The sequence below is a fragment of the Argentina silus genome (genome assembly GCF_951799395.1).
Source record: "Argentina silus genome assembly, chromosome: 11".
NCBI lineage: Eukaryota > Metazoa > Chordata > Actinopteri > Argentiniformes > Argentinidae > Argentina > Argentina silus.
In genome coordinates, this window is record NC_139665.1 from 7,381,372 (window position 1) to 7,398,000 (window position 16,629).

Sequence of the window (16,629 nt, forward strand, 5' to 3'; positions counted from 1 at the left end):
CCTGATCGTATCTCTGTCTGTCTGGGCCCAGCGCCGGTATCAACGTAAACGGTGTGCATCGCTGTGTTTTGATTGGATGTGTGCGACGTGCCTGCTGCCGTGATTGGATCAGAGCAGTGGACTGTACCGTGTGTCAGAAATAACAGGAAGTTGTGAGGAGGGATAGTGACGGGCGCTCGCTAGCAGGCCTTCAGACCGACTAGCGGCTGTATGATAATATATAATAACATTAATGAATACGTTTCACGTTTATTTGTTATGTCTCATACACGAGGGCAGGGAGTAACATTCTTGGGCTCAGTTCCTTGACATTGCAGCATCCAAAATACAAATAGTACAAATAATACAAATAATACAAATACGCGGTAGTGCAATGAGGTAAGGACAAGACAATAAGTGACATAGTACAATATAAGTGAGACAAGACAATAAGTGACATAGTACTCGGGTTAATCTGACACATTGAAATCACTCTCCCCCTGTTGTCCCATCACCAGTGTCATCAGATTCTAATCTAATAGAATCAAATCTAATCAAATTCTACTGGTCATTTGTCCTCTGTGGCTCAGTCGGTAGAGCATGGCGTTAACAACGCAAAGGTTGTGGGTTTGATTCCCGCTGGGACCATATATCCTGAAAAATGTATGCGCTCACTGCAATGTAAGTCGCTTTGGATGAAAGCGTCAGCTAAATGGCATATATTATTATTATATTATTTACACAGTCTGCACCATACCATGTAATGAAATGCTTCAGGGTAAGCAACTCCTCGACAACGCCACAATCAGACAATATCAATCTCAATTTGCAGCAATGTCATAATAATAACAAAATGAGGGAACGATAATAATAGCAAAACAATGGCGATATCATGAAGTGTCCCAGATAGCAGCAACAACACTCCCAATGAGTGTGTGTGTGTGAGTGCATGTGTGTGAGTGCATGAGAGAGTGCAAATGGTTGTGCAGCGATGTGCTTTGTAGAATGATACTGTAGTACAGGTACTGCCACACCCTAACCATGTCATTGTGGATCCAAATCAAGCATTCAAATGTGTGTGTGTGTGTGTGTGTGTGTGTGTGTGTCCCAGATATGGATGGAGTTTGGGCGCGTCAAGCTGCCCCCAGGCCTGCACCCTAATGACCTGGAGGAGGAGTGGGGGAAGCTGATCCTGGAGATGCTGGAGAGGGAGAAGGCCCTGCGGCCGGCCGTGGAGAGGTCAGCACCCCTAGACCCTAACCCTGGACCTAACCCTAACCCTGGACCCTAAACATAACCCTAACCTTAGGCCCTAAACCAAACCTTAACCCTAGACCCTGGTCCTTACTGGAACCCTAAACCCTAAGCTTAACCCTAACCTTGGACCCTAACCCTAGACCATGGTCTTTACCTTAACCTTAGACCCTAACCTTAATCCGAAACCCTAACCTTACCCCTAAGCCCTAACCTTAACCCTAGACCCTAACCGTAACCCTAAACTCTAACCTTAACCCTAGACCCTAACTGTAACCCTAAACCCTAACCTTAACCATACCCATACTGATTTTTCAACCGTTTTGTTGACATTGACCTCATTAGGCATAATAATATTGTGTGCTTACAGTATTTCTTAACTGCGTGTGTGTGTGTGTCTGTGCGTGTGCGCTGTGTGTGTGTGTGTGTGTGTGTATGTGTATGTCTCTCCCCCAGGTTGGAGCTGCTGCTACAGAAGGCCAATAAGATCCAGAACATGGCTCTGGACTGTGAGGAGAAGCTCACGCTGGCCAAGAACACACTCCAGGCCGTGAGTACAGCCTTCTCTCTCTCTCTCTCTCTCTCTCTCTCTCTCTGCGTCTGGCTCCTCTGCTCTCTCTCATCCCTCGTTCAATGTGGACTCAGTCTGACTCTTCTTCTTCTTCTCCCTCTATCTTTTTACCCTCTTTGACCCTTTTTCACTCACCCTCTTCTTCCCTCTCCTCTCTCCTCCTCTCCTCTTCTGCCTCTTCTTCTCCCTCTCCTTTTACTCACTGTCTCACCTCCCCTCCCCCCTCCCCCGTAGGACATGTCCCTGGTGGAGAGTGGAGAGGCCCCCCGCTGTGAGAGGGAGCTGGCCGTCTACCTGCAGGACTGTGAGGTTCTGGTCAGACAGCTCAACCTGGACCTCAACCTCCTCCGGGACCAGAAGTACTACCAGGTGGACCAGCTGGCCTTCAGGTGAGCCTTGGGTGTGGCTGGGTGTGGGTGTGGGTGTGTGTATGTGTGTGTGTGGGTGTGTGTGTGTGGAGTGATTACGTGTGTGTGCGTGTGGAATGAGTATGTGTGTGTGTGAGACAGAAACCAAAAAAGAAGCTACAACCACTTCGCCTGTTTTCTAACAGTTCTCCACCTCCACCCCCCTCTCTCCATCCCTCTCTCCATCCCTCTCCATCCTTCTCTCCATCCCTATCTCCAGAGTCTCCTGTCTCCAGGAGGAGTTGGTCTCTCTCAGGCTGCAGTGCTCCAGCGTCTACAGGAAGGGCCACTTCGCCCCCATCACGGGGGGCGACCAGACGGCCCTGCGGGCCCAGGATGGTGGCCTCTCCCTGGCCACGGGGGCCCAGACCCTGCTGGGGGCCGTGGGGGCCGTGGGGGCCGTCCTGCTCAGGAGACCCATGTCACGCTCTCAGCTGGTGGCCATGTCGTCATCGGAGGACGAAGGGAGCCTGAGGTTCATCTACGAACTGCTGGGCTGGGTGGAGGAGACGCAGGTGAGGGACACGCACGCACGCATGCACGCACGCGCGGGCGTGTACACACACGCACACAAAGTGGGACACAGACAGACAGACAGGTACACAGACAGACACACACAGACAGAGAGGGACAGACACACACACAAAGTGGGACACACACAGACAGACAGACAGACAGGTACACACACACAGACACAGACACACACACACACACGCATGGGAGGAGTGTCTACAGGTATTAAAGATGGGACAGTAGATGCACTCAACCAACATGTTGGTTTCTGTTCATGAGTTTTGCAAAAGAGTTTAGTTGAGGTTTGATGAGTTGATTTGAACGTGTGTGTGTGTGTGTGTGTGTGTAGGACCTGCTAGAGCGTGCTGAGTGGGGGGCAGACTTGCCGTCGGTGGAACAGAACCTGCAGGAGCATCACAGCGTCCACACGGCCGTAGAGGAGCTGCTGACCAGCCTAAAGGAGGCCCGCAGCTACGAGGTACACACACACACACACACACACACACACACACACACACCCACCCTAACCCGCAGCTACGAGGTACACACACACACACACACACACACACACACCCTAACCCGCAGCTACGAGGTACACACACGCACGCACACACACACACACACACACACCCTAACCCATAGCTATGAGGTACACACACACACACACACACACACACACACACATTGTGTTGACCCTGTGTTGTTCCTCTCTCTCTCCCAGGCCAACGTCTCTCCTAACTTCAGGATCAGTTATTCTGAGACCCTGGCCAAGCTGGAGCACCAATACTGCAAACTACTGGTGAGGAGCCTGTGTGTGTGTGTGTGTGTGTGTGTGTGTGTGTGTGTGTGTGTGTGTGTGTCTGTGTGTCTGTGTGTCTGTCTGTCTGTCTGTCTGTCTGTCTGTGTCCCACTCTGTGTCTCATTCTGTCTGTGTCTCACTGTGTGTGTGTGTGTGTTTGCAATTGAGCTACACACACAGCTGTGTCTGTGCGTGCATGTGTGTGTAGCTATGTGTGTGTGTGTGTGTGTGTGTGTGTCCTCACCACGGATCCTTTGTGTTGGCAGGAACACTCGTCGTGGAGGCTGCGCTGCCTGGAGAGCCTGCACGCCTTCGTGTCCCGCTGCACCGAGGAGCTCATCTGGCTCAACGAGAGGGAGGAGGAGGAGCTGGCCTACGACTGGGGCCACGGCAACACACACGTCAACGCCAAGAGAGACCTCTACGCCGTGAGTCGACGGGGGGATACACACACACACACACACACACACACACATTGCTGCACGCGCTACTACACACACACACACACACACAACACACACAGCTGAAACACACATGCACACGCACACAGCTAAAACACACACGCACACGCATAGTGCTACAGACACACACATGCATACTGCTACACACACACACACTGCTACCCAGACACAGACGCAGATGCATACACACACACACACACACACGCTCGTTTCAGGTGTGATATTCGCTCGGGTGCTTGCTTGACCCTTTTCTGTCATCCTCTCAGGAAATGAGGTCAGAGCTGGAGGAGAAACAGGAAGTGATGCACACCCTGCAGGAGATGGCTGAGCGGCTCTGCCAGGAGAACCACCCGGCCAAGCAGACGGTGGAGGTGAGGTTGCCTAGCAACGACCCCACACAAAATGACCCGTACACATCCGGTCTTTCTTCATCCAGTGGAACCTTACCTTAACAGAACCTTACCCTAACACTCCAAACTACACACACACACACACACACACACACACACACACACACACACTTTCAAACACTGTGGCGTTTTGTCTGCAGGCGTACAGTGCGGCCCTGCAGACCCAGTGGCAGTGGGTGCGTCAGCTGTGTGTGTGTGTGGAACAGCACCTCAAAGACAACACGGCCTACCATCAGGTACTGTAGCGGTCAACCCTCATCTGTTGTCTTGGTCCTTGAGTCTGCTAGTTGTGTATGGATGACTGCTAGGTGTGTGTGGATGAGGTGTGTGTGGATGACGTGACCGCCCCATGCTCATCCCTGTCTCCCTGCCTCCCGTCAGTTTGTGAGCGACACGCGGGACTGTGAGACGTACCTGCGTCAGCTGCAGGAGACCATCAAGAGACAGTACACTTGCGACAAGAGCAGCCGACTGTCCAAGCTGGAGGACCTGCTGCAAGACTCCATGGTACGGACGCCTTCTCTAACACTTTCTCCTTCTTTCTAACCCTAACCCTAACTCATTTAGTGCCGAGGGTGAATAAAGTCGCCCAAATTGTCAACCTTCTAGAGTGCCAAGGGTGACTTTCTTCACCAAAAATCCCCAAAAGCCAATCAAAGTATTGTTGCTAGGTAAATACCACATAAAACACTGTTGGTGGTGAGTGTTCCAGAGTTCTTTGGCAGTTAGTGAGTTAAAGGTCCGGTATGTAACATTCAAGCTTTCTAAAAGCGTCCGAATGGTTGTAATGGCTTAATGTTTCATCGGTAGCGATCAGGGAACGAAATCCCTTGAAAGATATATTTCGTTTCCGTTTCTAAAATGGCGTTCTATGCCATGTCAATCCCCAGGTTTACTCGGATACCATCCCAGTGTCCAATCACAGCGAAGCATGAGTCATAGAGGCACAAATCATCAAACAGAAGTGATTGATGACCAGATGTAGATGATGCAGTGGTGCAGTGGTGTCCAGAGTGCTAACTCAGCCTCAGTGGTCCCTGCTAGCAGCCTTGTTATGATGACTCATTTGGTCACAATATCTAGTGTACAGTTAGCTAATAGCTACAGTGTTAGCATGTGATATTACTATAGCTACAGTATTAGCATGTTATTAACGTACAGTTAGCTCATAGCTACAGTATTAGCATGTTATTAACGTACAGTTAGCTCATAGCTATAGTATTAGCATGTTATTAATGTACAGTTAGCTCATAGCTACAGTATTAGCATGTGATTGTGCAGTAAGTACTGTAGCTCTGCTAGGCCCACAGCTATAGCCAGTCCCACTAGCCAATGATAGCCTACCCCAGTCCCACTCTAGTCTGCTCCACCCGAACTGCTGAGTCACGGCCCCCTGGGTGACTACCCTGACACAAGGCAGATGGCACCCCCCCCCCCAGCGCCCACCCTGGGCACAGAGATGAAAGGGGAGACACACACTGGCACTGGTGGAGCTGGGCATGACTGATAAGAGGGACACACAGTAGAGCAGGTAGAGGTTACAGGAACGATCGGGACGTTGGAACACAGAGTATGGAGAGAGTTCAGATGACATTCACAGATGAGTGCACCCTAGTTGGAACTTCATTGGTACACAATGTGGATGGGCACTAAAAGCATGATTACTTAACACTATTCACCATGTACGAGTGCTTTCATCGATCTGTGTGGTATTTTGTGTGTGTGTGTGTGTGTGTGTGTGTGTGTGTCATACAGTTTGTGCCATTTTCAAGATGACTCATGAGGCAAGCTTTGTGTGCAGTATGAGCCAGTGTGTGTGTGTGTGTGTCTGTGCAGTATGAGCCAGCGTGTGTGTGTTTGGTGTGAATGGAGTTTTAAAGTGTGTGTGTGTGTGTGTGTGTGTGTGTGTGTGTGTGTGTGTGCCCAGTATGAGCCAGCGTGTGTGTGTTTAGTGTGAACAGGCTATTGCACACTGGGCGGATAATGAAGTTTCCATGGCTGTGTTGTTCCAGCTCTCATTGGGGGGAGATTAAACAGGACATCGACAGATGCCTCTGATCTACTCCCCAAAAACAACCACACAGGCCTTGTACAGTAATAGAGAGAGTCAAGGCCTTTATGAGAGACAGTCAATAGCTTTATGAGAGACAGTCAATGGCTTTATGGGAGACGGTCAATGCCTTTTAATGAGGGCCAACAAATCCACAAGACCTCTCTCTGTCCTCTTCCTTGTATCCATTATACTCACAATTCAGTTGCGTCTCTGTTTAGATTTGTCTCGATCCTTGTCTAGATTTGTTCATAAGCTTGGCTTGAATAAAGTATCCCCAGGGCGTTATTTTCATAATACAATTGCAAAGTAGTGGCTGTATCCCAGAGTTCAATATCAAGTTTAACTCGTCGCTAATGCTAATGCTAATCCTAGCTCAGTATCACCCTTTTGACTTATAATTGACCTGTCATAGCGCTAACCCAATGCTAATGCTAGCTCAGTGTGCGGCCTGTGTGAAATTCAGCTCTAAAGTGTCATGCCATTCGCACTGAGTGAAGAGAGTTGAAGCCCTAATGAATACTTCATGAAGCGTTCTGTCAGGGAGAAAGCGGATATGAAATGCTGCAGTATTACTTTGGAAATGACTTTATGACTGTACATGTCACGAAGAAGAGTGACACTAATGTCCAGGTTTATGTTTAATGTCCAACACCACTGCTGAGTCAAGACACATGGTCGCAGCGTCACCGATGGGACTGTAAGCTAGGCTAATTGTAAGCTAGGCCAATTGTAAGCTAGGCTAATTGTAAACTAGGCTAATTGTAAACTAGGCTAAGTGTAATCTAGGGTAATTATAAGATAGGCTAAATGTAAGCTAGGCTAATTAGAGTACAATAGACTTCAGGTGAACAGAAAGAATTGATTTCAAGCTTTTTGGTAAATTGCCTCTTGATTTGTCATATTGATGTTGTTGAGATACAACTATCCAAAGTTGCAAATTGAATCGAATCATAGAACAACCTTAGCTTGGGAAACATACAATTTATCAATGCTTTAAAAATGTATAGATGGACAGAAAACTTGGTTGGCTGATGTGTGGGTTAGTAAAGTACCGCTCATTGAGCCAATCTCTGTGTCTTACAGGAGGAGAAGGAGCAGCTGATTGAATACCGCAGTACGGTAGCCAGCCTGGTGGGCCGGGCCAAGACCGTGGTCCAGCTCCGGCCCCGCAGTGCCGACACCACCCTGGGAACCACCACGCCCATCCGGGCCATCTGTGACTACCGCCAGATCGAGGTATGTCACGCTACCATCCATGCTACCATGACAACCAGCTCACTTCACTTCACCGCCAATTGTTACGTCTGTGCCCCGCACTCCCTCCCTCAGCCCCGCCCCCGCCCCTGCCGTCAGTTGTAGCCATTGGCTGCTTCCGTCACACCGTTGACGGTGCACAGAACCAGTCAGTTTTCAGCTTGAATCCCAGCTAGAAATGAATGGTTTTCATTGGCTGTCTCAATGGCCATTTTAACAGCCGACTTCAAATGTTTGTTGTTTTTTCAGGTGTTCTCTGGCCTACCTCCAGCACCTTGTGTTGACGGGCAGAGAGAAGCGTTAAAGCTGTTGAAATGTTGCAGCTTTGTTTACCCCAAGCACCACGTATGGATGTGATTACACTGCCACAGTACACAATTAACAGCTCAGTGTTTGTGCTGTGAAATGTTTTTGGATCATTTTCAAATCGACATTTTTCATCTGGAAATGTCGCAACAGTAATTGTTGACTTTTTGAGTTTATTGACTTCTTGAGTGCTCAGAGATGTTTTCTGCAGCGAAGAATGCAGCGATATTTGTCGGGTTCTGCCGTTAGATCATAGCGGAAAGGCAACACCAGATCAGAAGCACCTGAAATAGCCTCAGTAGCACTGGAAAGTGAAGCAGAGATTTCCATGTCTCCACCGACACCTACCGCAACCTGCACTCTCACAGAGATGCTGAGGCTGTCTCCAGTACAGTATGACCGGCCCAAAGTGCTGCCCACGCCACCAGAGACTTTAAAAGCTTCTGAATTATATATTCATCCCCACCTGTGTCGACTCAGCGGACACATCTGCACGTCCACTCCAGTAGCTAGCACAGAAGCTGAGGTGCTGAGGACAGGGCTATAATAATCTGACGTGTGAGGGAGGGCCGCTGAGAAGGTTTACCCAGTGAAGCGTGTGTCAGGCAGCATGAGCAGGGATCACTGTTAGGGGGTAAACCTCAATCGTCTAAGGTGGCTTCCTCTTTCCCTTTTCTCCTCTTCATCATTTGGAAACCTAGTCAGTGAAAGCGACATTGGTGCATTTCTTTCACCAGTAAAGCTCTTACAAACAAAACACAACCCAAAGGGCTTGACAACACAGCAAAAATAATCTTTCTCTCCCTCCCTTTCCTGTGTCTCTTCTCCTTTCTTTCGTTTCCCCCTCCTACCCTCTTCTATCTGTCCCTCTCTCACTCCCGTCTCTCCCTCTTCCTCCCTTCTTCTCGTGTGCCGCTGGGCTGGCAAGGCTAACGTTCAGGTATTGCTGCTGATGTTCTCCTCCTCTCACCTCAGCGCTCGGCTCTTACACTGCACACTGCATACGCGCCGCTCGAAACCCTTATCCACTGATTCTAGATCAGTCGGTCCTGTAGCAGTTCTGTCCCTAGCCAGTATGAGCTAATTCAACTAAACCGCCCCCAGATCAGTTGGTAACCTCAGGACTGAACTGAACTGAACTGAACACCGCGCTCCAAGCTTATTCAGTCAGTCAGACGATTGTAGTTCTATGTACACTCGCTTTGCAATTTGAACGTATGTGTGCAGGGGGCGGGGTGAGAGGGGGTGGGGGGGGGGGGGGTTGGGGGCAATCATTTAAATGGACAGACCACGTGCGTTACATCGAAAGGCTTGCCCACAGCCATTGCTTTGCCAAGTAGACAGCGTTTTAGTTTTTTTTCTATCCTTTTAGAATTGTACAACCAAACAGTACTAAACTATGCCAAATTGAAACCCTAACTCTCCCCATGGGAACTTGCAGCCATGAATCGAAGCGGTCATTTCGGCTCATGGTTTTGAGATGGCTGCTTAATTCAATATGCCACGGTTATAGGTTGTAGTATCTTATTATTACGTTGTAGGGCTTTTGCTAACTACATGTCACCCATGAACATTTGCATTTTATGTTGAATTATACATTTGTTGCCGTAAACCTTTATTTTCCATTTCTTTTCCTTCTCCCTGACCTGCCCCGTCCCATACCCCTGGATGTTTCTCTCTCCATCTACCTCTCTCTGCCATTACACATTCCTCTCCTGTCCTGTCCTCTCCTTTCCCACTCCTCTCTCCCGATATCTATACCACTCTTTCTCAACTCCCCTCCATCTCAACACCCCCATTTCCTCCCCCTCCCTCCCTCCCTTCCTCCCCCAGATCACCATCAGTCGAGGGGAGGAGTGTGTGTTGGAGGATAACTCTCAGAGGACCAAGTGGAAGGTGATCAGCCCCAGTGGGAATGAGGCCATGGTGCCGTCTGTCTGCTTCACTGTCCCACCCCCCAACCAGGAGGCCATCGACATCGCCAGCAGGTACACACACACACACACACACACACACACACACACACACACACACACACTTCAACATATGTAAAAAGTGAAGAACACACAAACAGTGCTGTTAGCTACACTGCCTCTGAAAGATCTGTACAGTAAAGTATCTGCATATCAGTGGAGGTAGAAAATGGAGGACGGGCTCATAGAATGGAATGGAATGGAATGAGGAATGGTATCAACCACACGTTTGATACCATTCGTGATTCCGTTCCATGCATTAGAATGAGCCCGTCCTCTGATTTCTACCTCCACCAGCCTCCGCTGATATGCAGATACTTTACTGTATCTATCATTCAGTGAGGGCGCCCATACTCATACTCCCATCCACACACACATGCTCACACATGTACTGATGCATGTTGTGTGTGTTTGACATGTTCCTACAGGATGGAGCAGTTGTACCAGAACGTGATGTCTCTGTGGCACCAGCTGCATGTCAACATGAAGAGCGTGGTCTCCTGGCACTACCTCCAGAAGGACGTCCGCACCGTCTCCTCCTGGGGTCTGGACACGGTGAGGGACGCTGTTTGTACCCCTGGAATGTTGCACAGCCATTTAGTCAGACTAAAACTGTCCACTGGCATGTTTCATCAAGATATCTGTCAAAATGTCCTCCTAAGTTATTATATAAGTAACTGCTTAGTACAGTAACGTGTTAGTTAACATGTTTGTTAACGTGTATTAGTACAGTAACGTGTTAGTTAACATGTTAATTAATGTGTATTAATACGGTAACGTGTTAGTTAACGTGTATTAGTATAGTAATGTGTTAGTTAACGTGTATTAAGATCCACTATTCTAATGTTGTGGTGATGTACCTCCCCCCCCAGGTGCGTTCCCAGGCTCCATCGGAAAGGGAACAGGCCCTGGACCACCTGGAAGCCCACCTCTCTGACTTCCTGTCCGACAGCCGGGAGAGCGCCCTCTTCACCCCCACAGAGAGGCGGGAGCTGGAGAGAGATGCCCAGAACGCCCAGCAGCACTGCCAGGACCTGCTGGTCAACATGGAGACAGGTAGGAGGACCTGCTGGTCAACATGGAGGTAGAGAGACAGACAGAACCTTCTGGTCAACATGGAGGTAGAGAGACAGACAGGGCCTGCTGGTCAACATGGAGGTAGAGAGACAGACAGGACCTTCTGGTTAACATGGAGGTAGAAAGGAGGACAAGAGGGCTGAGCAGGTTTTGAGATCCACAGCTACTGCATATGTTTGTCTCTGTTTCTCTGACATGAAGGCATCATTCATGATTTTAATTTAATGATTTTGTGGTCTTATAAGTGTGATTGAAATTCTCTCTCTCTCTCTGTCTCTCACCCTCCCCCCCCCCCCCCCCCCCCCCCTATTTCTCTCAGTGGAAAAAGATGAGTCCGTCTCCCGCCTGTACCTGTCGGAGCTTCAGAACATCAAGATGCGCCTGGAGGAGGCGGAGCAGAGGCTGATGCGGGGCATCCAGACCCCGCCCCCTAGCCACATATCTGGTGACAACGTTGACAACACGGTCCAGATCACAGAACAAGAGGTCAGTACCGCACTACAGCCCCACCTGCTGGTGACTAGAATGCCAACTCCATTATTCATAGGTTGAAGATCAACATACGTGAGTGAAGGATGTTCAATAACAATATAATTCTCTTCATATAACATGGGAAATCGAGCATCTGTCCTCTAAAGGTTGGACAAACTATACATGCAAGAAGCCGATTAGATCTGAATCAATAAGTGAATGATTCTCAGCACAGGAAGGCCTATATGACCATATATAGTCAGCACAGGAAGAATTTCAGTAGGTCTCATTGTGACGTTTTTCTGCTGACTCCCACTGTCAGAACCTGCAGTCGGACCTGGACGGTCTACGCTCCAGTGTGGGCGAGGTGTCTCGGCGCTGTGTGAGCTTCTTTGAAGAGAAGCCCGACTCCTCCAGCGTGCCCACGCTCCGCTCGGAGCTCAACTTGGCCGTGGAGAAGATCGACCGGCTACACAACCTGTCCTCCGTCTACCTGCACAAGTGAGTTGCTCTTGCTGACGACAGACTCCTGACACACACTCGTCCATGCACGTGTATGTCATCATACATAATCTCTAACACACTCATTCATGCACATGTACATATTAGCAAACATAATCTCTAACACACACTCATTCATGCACACGTACATATTACCAAACATAATCTCTAACACACACTAATTCATGCACACGAACATATTAGCATACATAATCTCTAACACACACACATTCATGCACGCATATGCATTAGCACATACATAATCTCACTTGAGCACTTGTCTCCTTGAGACACAGTCGCAAATCCTGTACGACTCTATATTTAGGGAAATGCACGAAGCACATACACACCAGTGGAGGCTGGTGGTGGTACAAATCGGAAAACTGACTCATTGTAAGGCATGGAACGGAATGAGGAACGGTAGCAAATTTTACCCCTGACAAACACACACACACACACACACACACATACACACACACCCTCCAGTCACACAACCACGGCACTCTGCCCCCTGGCAGACTGTTGAACGCTCTCCTCTGTCCTCTGTGTGTCAGGCTGAAGACCGTCGGGGTGCTGCAGCGCAGTCTGCAGGCTGCGGAGAGCCAGGTGAAGAAGTACGAGAGCAGGCTGAGCGAGGAGGACATCGTCCCTGCAGACACCACCGCCATCCAGGCCCTCAGGGAACAGCTAGCGGTAAGACCACGTCACTATCATTGTCATTGTACGATAGGATGTGCATTATGGGTTGGGTCTTCAACCGATGTTGAGTCGCAGCAGATTTTTGAGAAGAGGCTAGGTTGTGAAAAATGTATGCTTTGTGATTGTACGAATATGTGAGTTATAGCACGTATGTTCTGAACCTGTATGTTCTGGAATGGCTGTGTGTGTGTGTGTTCTGATCCGGTATGTCTGTATGTGTATGTTCTAATCCTGTAGGTTCTGGAATGACTGTATGTGTATGTTCTGATCCGGTATGTTCTGATTCGGTATTGTTCTCCAGAGGTGTCAGTCTGAGCTGGGTGACCAGGAGGCGGTGTTCCAGACTTTGCAGTCTGAGGTTCTGCAGGCGCGGGAGGCAGGGTCACAGCTCAGCCAGCTGCACCCAGACCGCAGCCCGGAGCTAGAGCGCTACCAGGAGAGAGCCACCCAGCTCAGCGATAGGTGGGCCGGGGTCAAGAGACAGATGGAGACCCGGTGAGTGATAGAGACACGCTGTACAGTATACTTTTTCTTTTGGGGCGGGGGGCTTCTGGGAGTGTGGTAGACCCACTCTCAGATTTTATTGGATAGAGACAGTAGAGAAACATAGGAAAATAAGGAGGATAGGGTATGTCAGCAGGGCATGAGCCGGATTCGAACCCATGCCAACACGGGCTTATGTGTACACTATAAGCCGTGCTGCTTGACCACTGCACCCCAGGCCACATTTATTCATAGACTTAACGGCTAATGTCGGTCTGTGTCGTGTGAACAAGTAAACCTGAGAAGGTAAAGGGAAGACAAAAGCTGTACACTTGGGTTTGGGAGCCTTGAGGACAGAACACGACTGGCCCTGAGAATTGAATACAACCGCGCATAGTGAGCGGTGTATTGCATTGAACACTGTGTGGGTATTTGTATGATGTTTCAGTCAAACGGACCTGGACGCCCTTGGGTCGGTTCTGCAGCAGTACCGTGAGGGCCATTCTGCGCTGATCCACTGGATCGAGGAGACCACAGAGAGACAGGAGAGCACCCAGCCCGGACAGACGGACAGCAAGGTTCTGTCAGAACAACTGGCACAACAAACGGTGAGAGATTGATAGACATACACAAATATGACAGATACACTAAAGTACAGTAGATGGATAGATTGATAGATAGTTTGACACACCGATTGTTGTAGAGAGAAAGGCAGTGCGAGGAAGGGGGGTGGGGCGGCGGCGGGATAGAGAAGGGGTATGCAGACAGAGCAAGTGAAAGTGAATGATAGCTAGGTTAAAAGAAGTCATGTGTGGAGACTGATTGAGACGAATGGATGATTCTCCCTCTCTGTGATTGAATTACGAATGTCCTCTATGAATAGCTGTTTTCTTTGGCCTGTGTCCATCCCCCAGGCATTAGTAGCTGAGATTGAGCAGAACCAGACCAAACTAGATGAGTGCCAGACACACTCCAAACAGTACTGCACAGCTGTCAAGGTAAAGCCTGACTTGGTCAACAGCCTGACTTGGTCACTGTCTCATGAGATGATGCTGGTCTGTTTCACAGTTCATTTTAAGCTCAAATGAGCCATAAAGGTATAATTGATAACTTTATTAATAAAAGTGACACCTAAAGCTTGTCTGGGTTGGCAGGACTATGAGCTGCAGCTGATGACCTTCAGAGCGTTCGTGGAGTCGACTCAGAAGTCTCCTGTGAAGAGGAGGAGGATGCATTCTTCATCAGATGCCATAACACAGGAGGTAGGAGGAGACACGCTGTTCATTTATTAGATGTGCTTTACTGTGGTTGTGTGAAGCCATTGTCTGGACGATAAAGTTTTTTCTACGTGTGTCTCATACTTTTCTACATGTGTCTCAGTTGTGGGAGTTATAGGGTTAGGGTTAGTACATCTAATGAGGTAGTTATTGGTACAATGAGGTAGTTATAGGTACATATAATGAGTTGGTTATAGGTATATAATGAGGTAGTTATAGGTACATATAATGAGGTAGTTATGGGTACCTATAATGAGGTAGTTATGGGTATAATGAGGTAGTTATGGGTAAATATAATGAGGTTGTTATAGGTATAATGAGGGAGTTATAGGTACATATATAGAGGTTGTTATAGGTACATATAATGAGGTAGTTATGGGTAAATATAATGAGGTGCATTTTTTTCTGTCATTCCAGTTCATGGACTTGCGCACACGATACACAGCCCTGGTTACCTTGACGACACAGCACGTCAAGTACATCAGCGATGCACTGCGGAGACTTGAGGAAGAAGAGGTGGGTTTGTCCTCCGTCTCAATTCTGTTAAACTGTTGTCCTTTTGCTTTTTGTGCCGAGTCACAAAATGCAACAGCAAGACCTGTTTACACCTCATCTACTTCATCAACTCTTACGAAGTAAAATAAAGGTAAATAGATTGTAATGAGCCTCAACTCTTTGTGCCCCCCCCCCCACCCTGCAGAAAGAGGTAGAGGAGGAGAGGCAGGCGAGGGTGGGCCAGGTGTCGGAGCTCCTGGGCTGGGTGAAGGGCGTCCAGGGCAGAGCAGGGGGCCCCGCCGCAGAGTCATCACTCACTGCACAACAGGTACGCTACCGCAACATCTGATTTATGAAATTAAATATGATGGATCCAATTCTGTTTCTTACACGTCTTTCCATCATGTCTGTCACAGGCCATCAGTGAACAGCTGGCAGCCAAGAAGGAAGAGGTGGCTGAAGCCATCAGGAGCACCCAGGTTTTCCTTCTGTCCAAACAGGCCAGCAAGTACGTTCATATGACACACACACACACACAGACCGACTCCATCGCACACACACACACAAACACACACACCCACACCCACAATGACAGTGACTCTGGCCTATCAGGTTGTCCCCAGAGGAGCGAGCCCAGGTGACCTCCCAGCTGGATGATCTGACAGCCACCTACAGCCAGATGTGTGAGAGCTCTACCGCACAGCTGCAGCAGCTGGAAGAACAACTGGCCAAGGAGGAGGAGAAGAAGGTAACGCGGAGGGAGGGAGGATGACTGGGAAAGGGGGGAAGGGGGGAAGGGGGGAGGGAGGTCATGACCGCTTTAGAAGATGCTATTCAAATGTGTTGCATTTGCAAACTACTGTACGTCCTTCTGCCTATTGTGAATTTGAGGTTACTTTTTGATATGATGTATGCTCACGAGCTGAGTACGAGTGTGTGTGTGTGTGTTTGCGAGCGGTGTGTGTGCTGCATGTTGTGTGTTGCCCGTCACGTGTGCATTTTTGACACCCATCACCATATCCCCATTTTGACTCGTGGACATTGATTGGTTAACAGCCATGTTGTGTTATCGCATGGAGTGAACTTCCCCTCACTTGCAACAACAGTCATGCTTGCAGTCATGTCACCCATCATCATCATCATCATCATCAAACACACCTGCTTAATGGCTAATCTATGGCCCCTTATTGGCACAACTGTAGTGTAGAGCTAAATGTCATTTAGCTGTAGTTGCTCTGCTGTTGTAGATCTGCACCCTCAACATCTGCCTCCATAGTCACAACATCGTCACAACACAGCCACAACATCGTCACAACACAGTCACAACATAGTCACTCATGTTAGAGCACCATCCATAGCTCCACACCACTTCTGAGCACTCATGGGTAGTCAGCAGGTGTGACACCATCCATAGACCCCTCATGATCCATAATGGACACAAGCACACACACCCACACACACATACATTCAGACATGCATACACTCATTCACTCACACAGTCAAACCCAACCCATTATGTGTGGTACAGTAGTCCCCCATATACATCAGTCCAAATAGAGTGTGTGTGTGTGTGTGTGTCTGAATGTGTACCATGACGTACTGTGTATATCATCGATTAGTCTCTGAACGCAGAATCTCATCTCTCG

At 48.8% G+C, this 16,629-nt stretch overlaps 1 protein-coding gene across 2 annotated transcripts in view; it reads left to right on the plus strand.

Annotated features, from left to right (window-relative positions):
* macf1a (microtubule actin crosslinking factor 1a) overlaps window positions 1-16,629 on the plus strand; it is a 164,013-nt gene that overhangs the window by 75,678 nt on the left and 71,706 nt on the right. For both annotated transcript variants that reach the window (XM_083680792.1, XM_083680793.1), the window contains exons 11-35: window positions 1,091-1,218; window positions 1,690-1,783; window positions 2,039-2,193; window positions 2,432-2,726; window positions 3,074-3,202; window positions 3,446-3,523; window positions 3,790-3,951; window positions 4,251-4,355; window positions 4,535-4,630; window positions 4,776-4,901; window positions 7,531-7,683; window positions 9,841-9,995; window positions 10,409-10,535; window positions 10,853-11,036; window positions 11,377-11,543; window positions 11,851-12,029; window positions 12,584-12,722; window positions 13,030-13,223; window positions 13,660-13,819; window positions 14,126-14,209; window positions 14,366-14,473; window positions 14,906-15,004; window positions 15,189-15,311; window positions 15,400-15,491; window positions 15,596-15,731. In XM_083680792.1, the coding sequence (XP_083536918.1) occupies window positions 1,091-1,218; window positions 1,690-1,783; window positions 2,039-2,193; window positions 2,432-2,726; window positions 3,074-3,202; window positions 3,446-3,523; window positions 3,790-3,951; window positions 4,251-4,355; window positions 4,535-4,630; window positions 4,776-4,901; window positions 7,531-7,683; window positions 9,841-9,995; window positions 10,409-10,535; window positions 10,853-11,036; window positions 11,377-11,543; window positions 11,851-12,029; window positions 12,584-12,722; window positions 13,030-13,223; window positions 13,660-13,819; window positions 14,126-14,209; window positions 14,366-14,473; window positions 14,906-15,004; window positions 15,189-15,311; window positions 15,400-15,491; window positions 15,596-15,731 (3,468 nt within the window). The remainder of the gene's footprint in view (window positions 1-1,090; window positions 1,219-1,689; window positions 1,784-2,038; window positions 2,194-2,431; window positions 2,727-3,073; window positions 3,203-3,445; window positions 3,524-3,789; window positions 3,952-4,250; window positions 4,356-4,534; window positions 4,631-4,775; window positions 4,902-7,530; window positions 7,684-9,840; window positions 9,996-10,408; window positions 10,536-10,852; window positions 11,037-11,376; window positions 11,544-11,850; window positions 12,030-12,583; window positions 12,723-13,029; window positions 13,224-13,659; window positions 13,820-14,125; window positions 14,210-14,365; window positions 14,474-14,905; window positions 15,005-15,188; window positions 15,312-15,399; window positions 15,492-15,595; window positions 15,732-16,629) is intronic.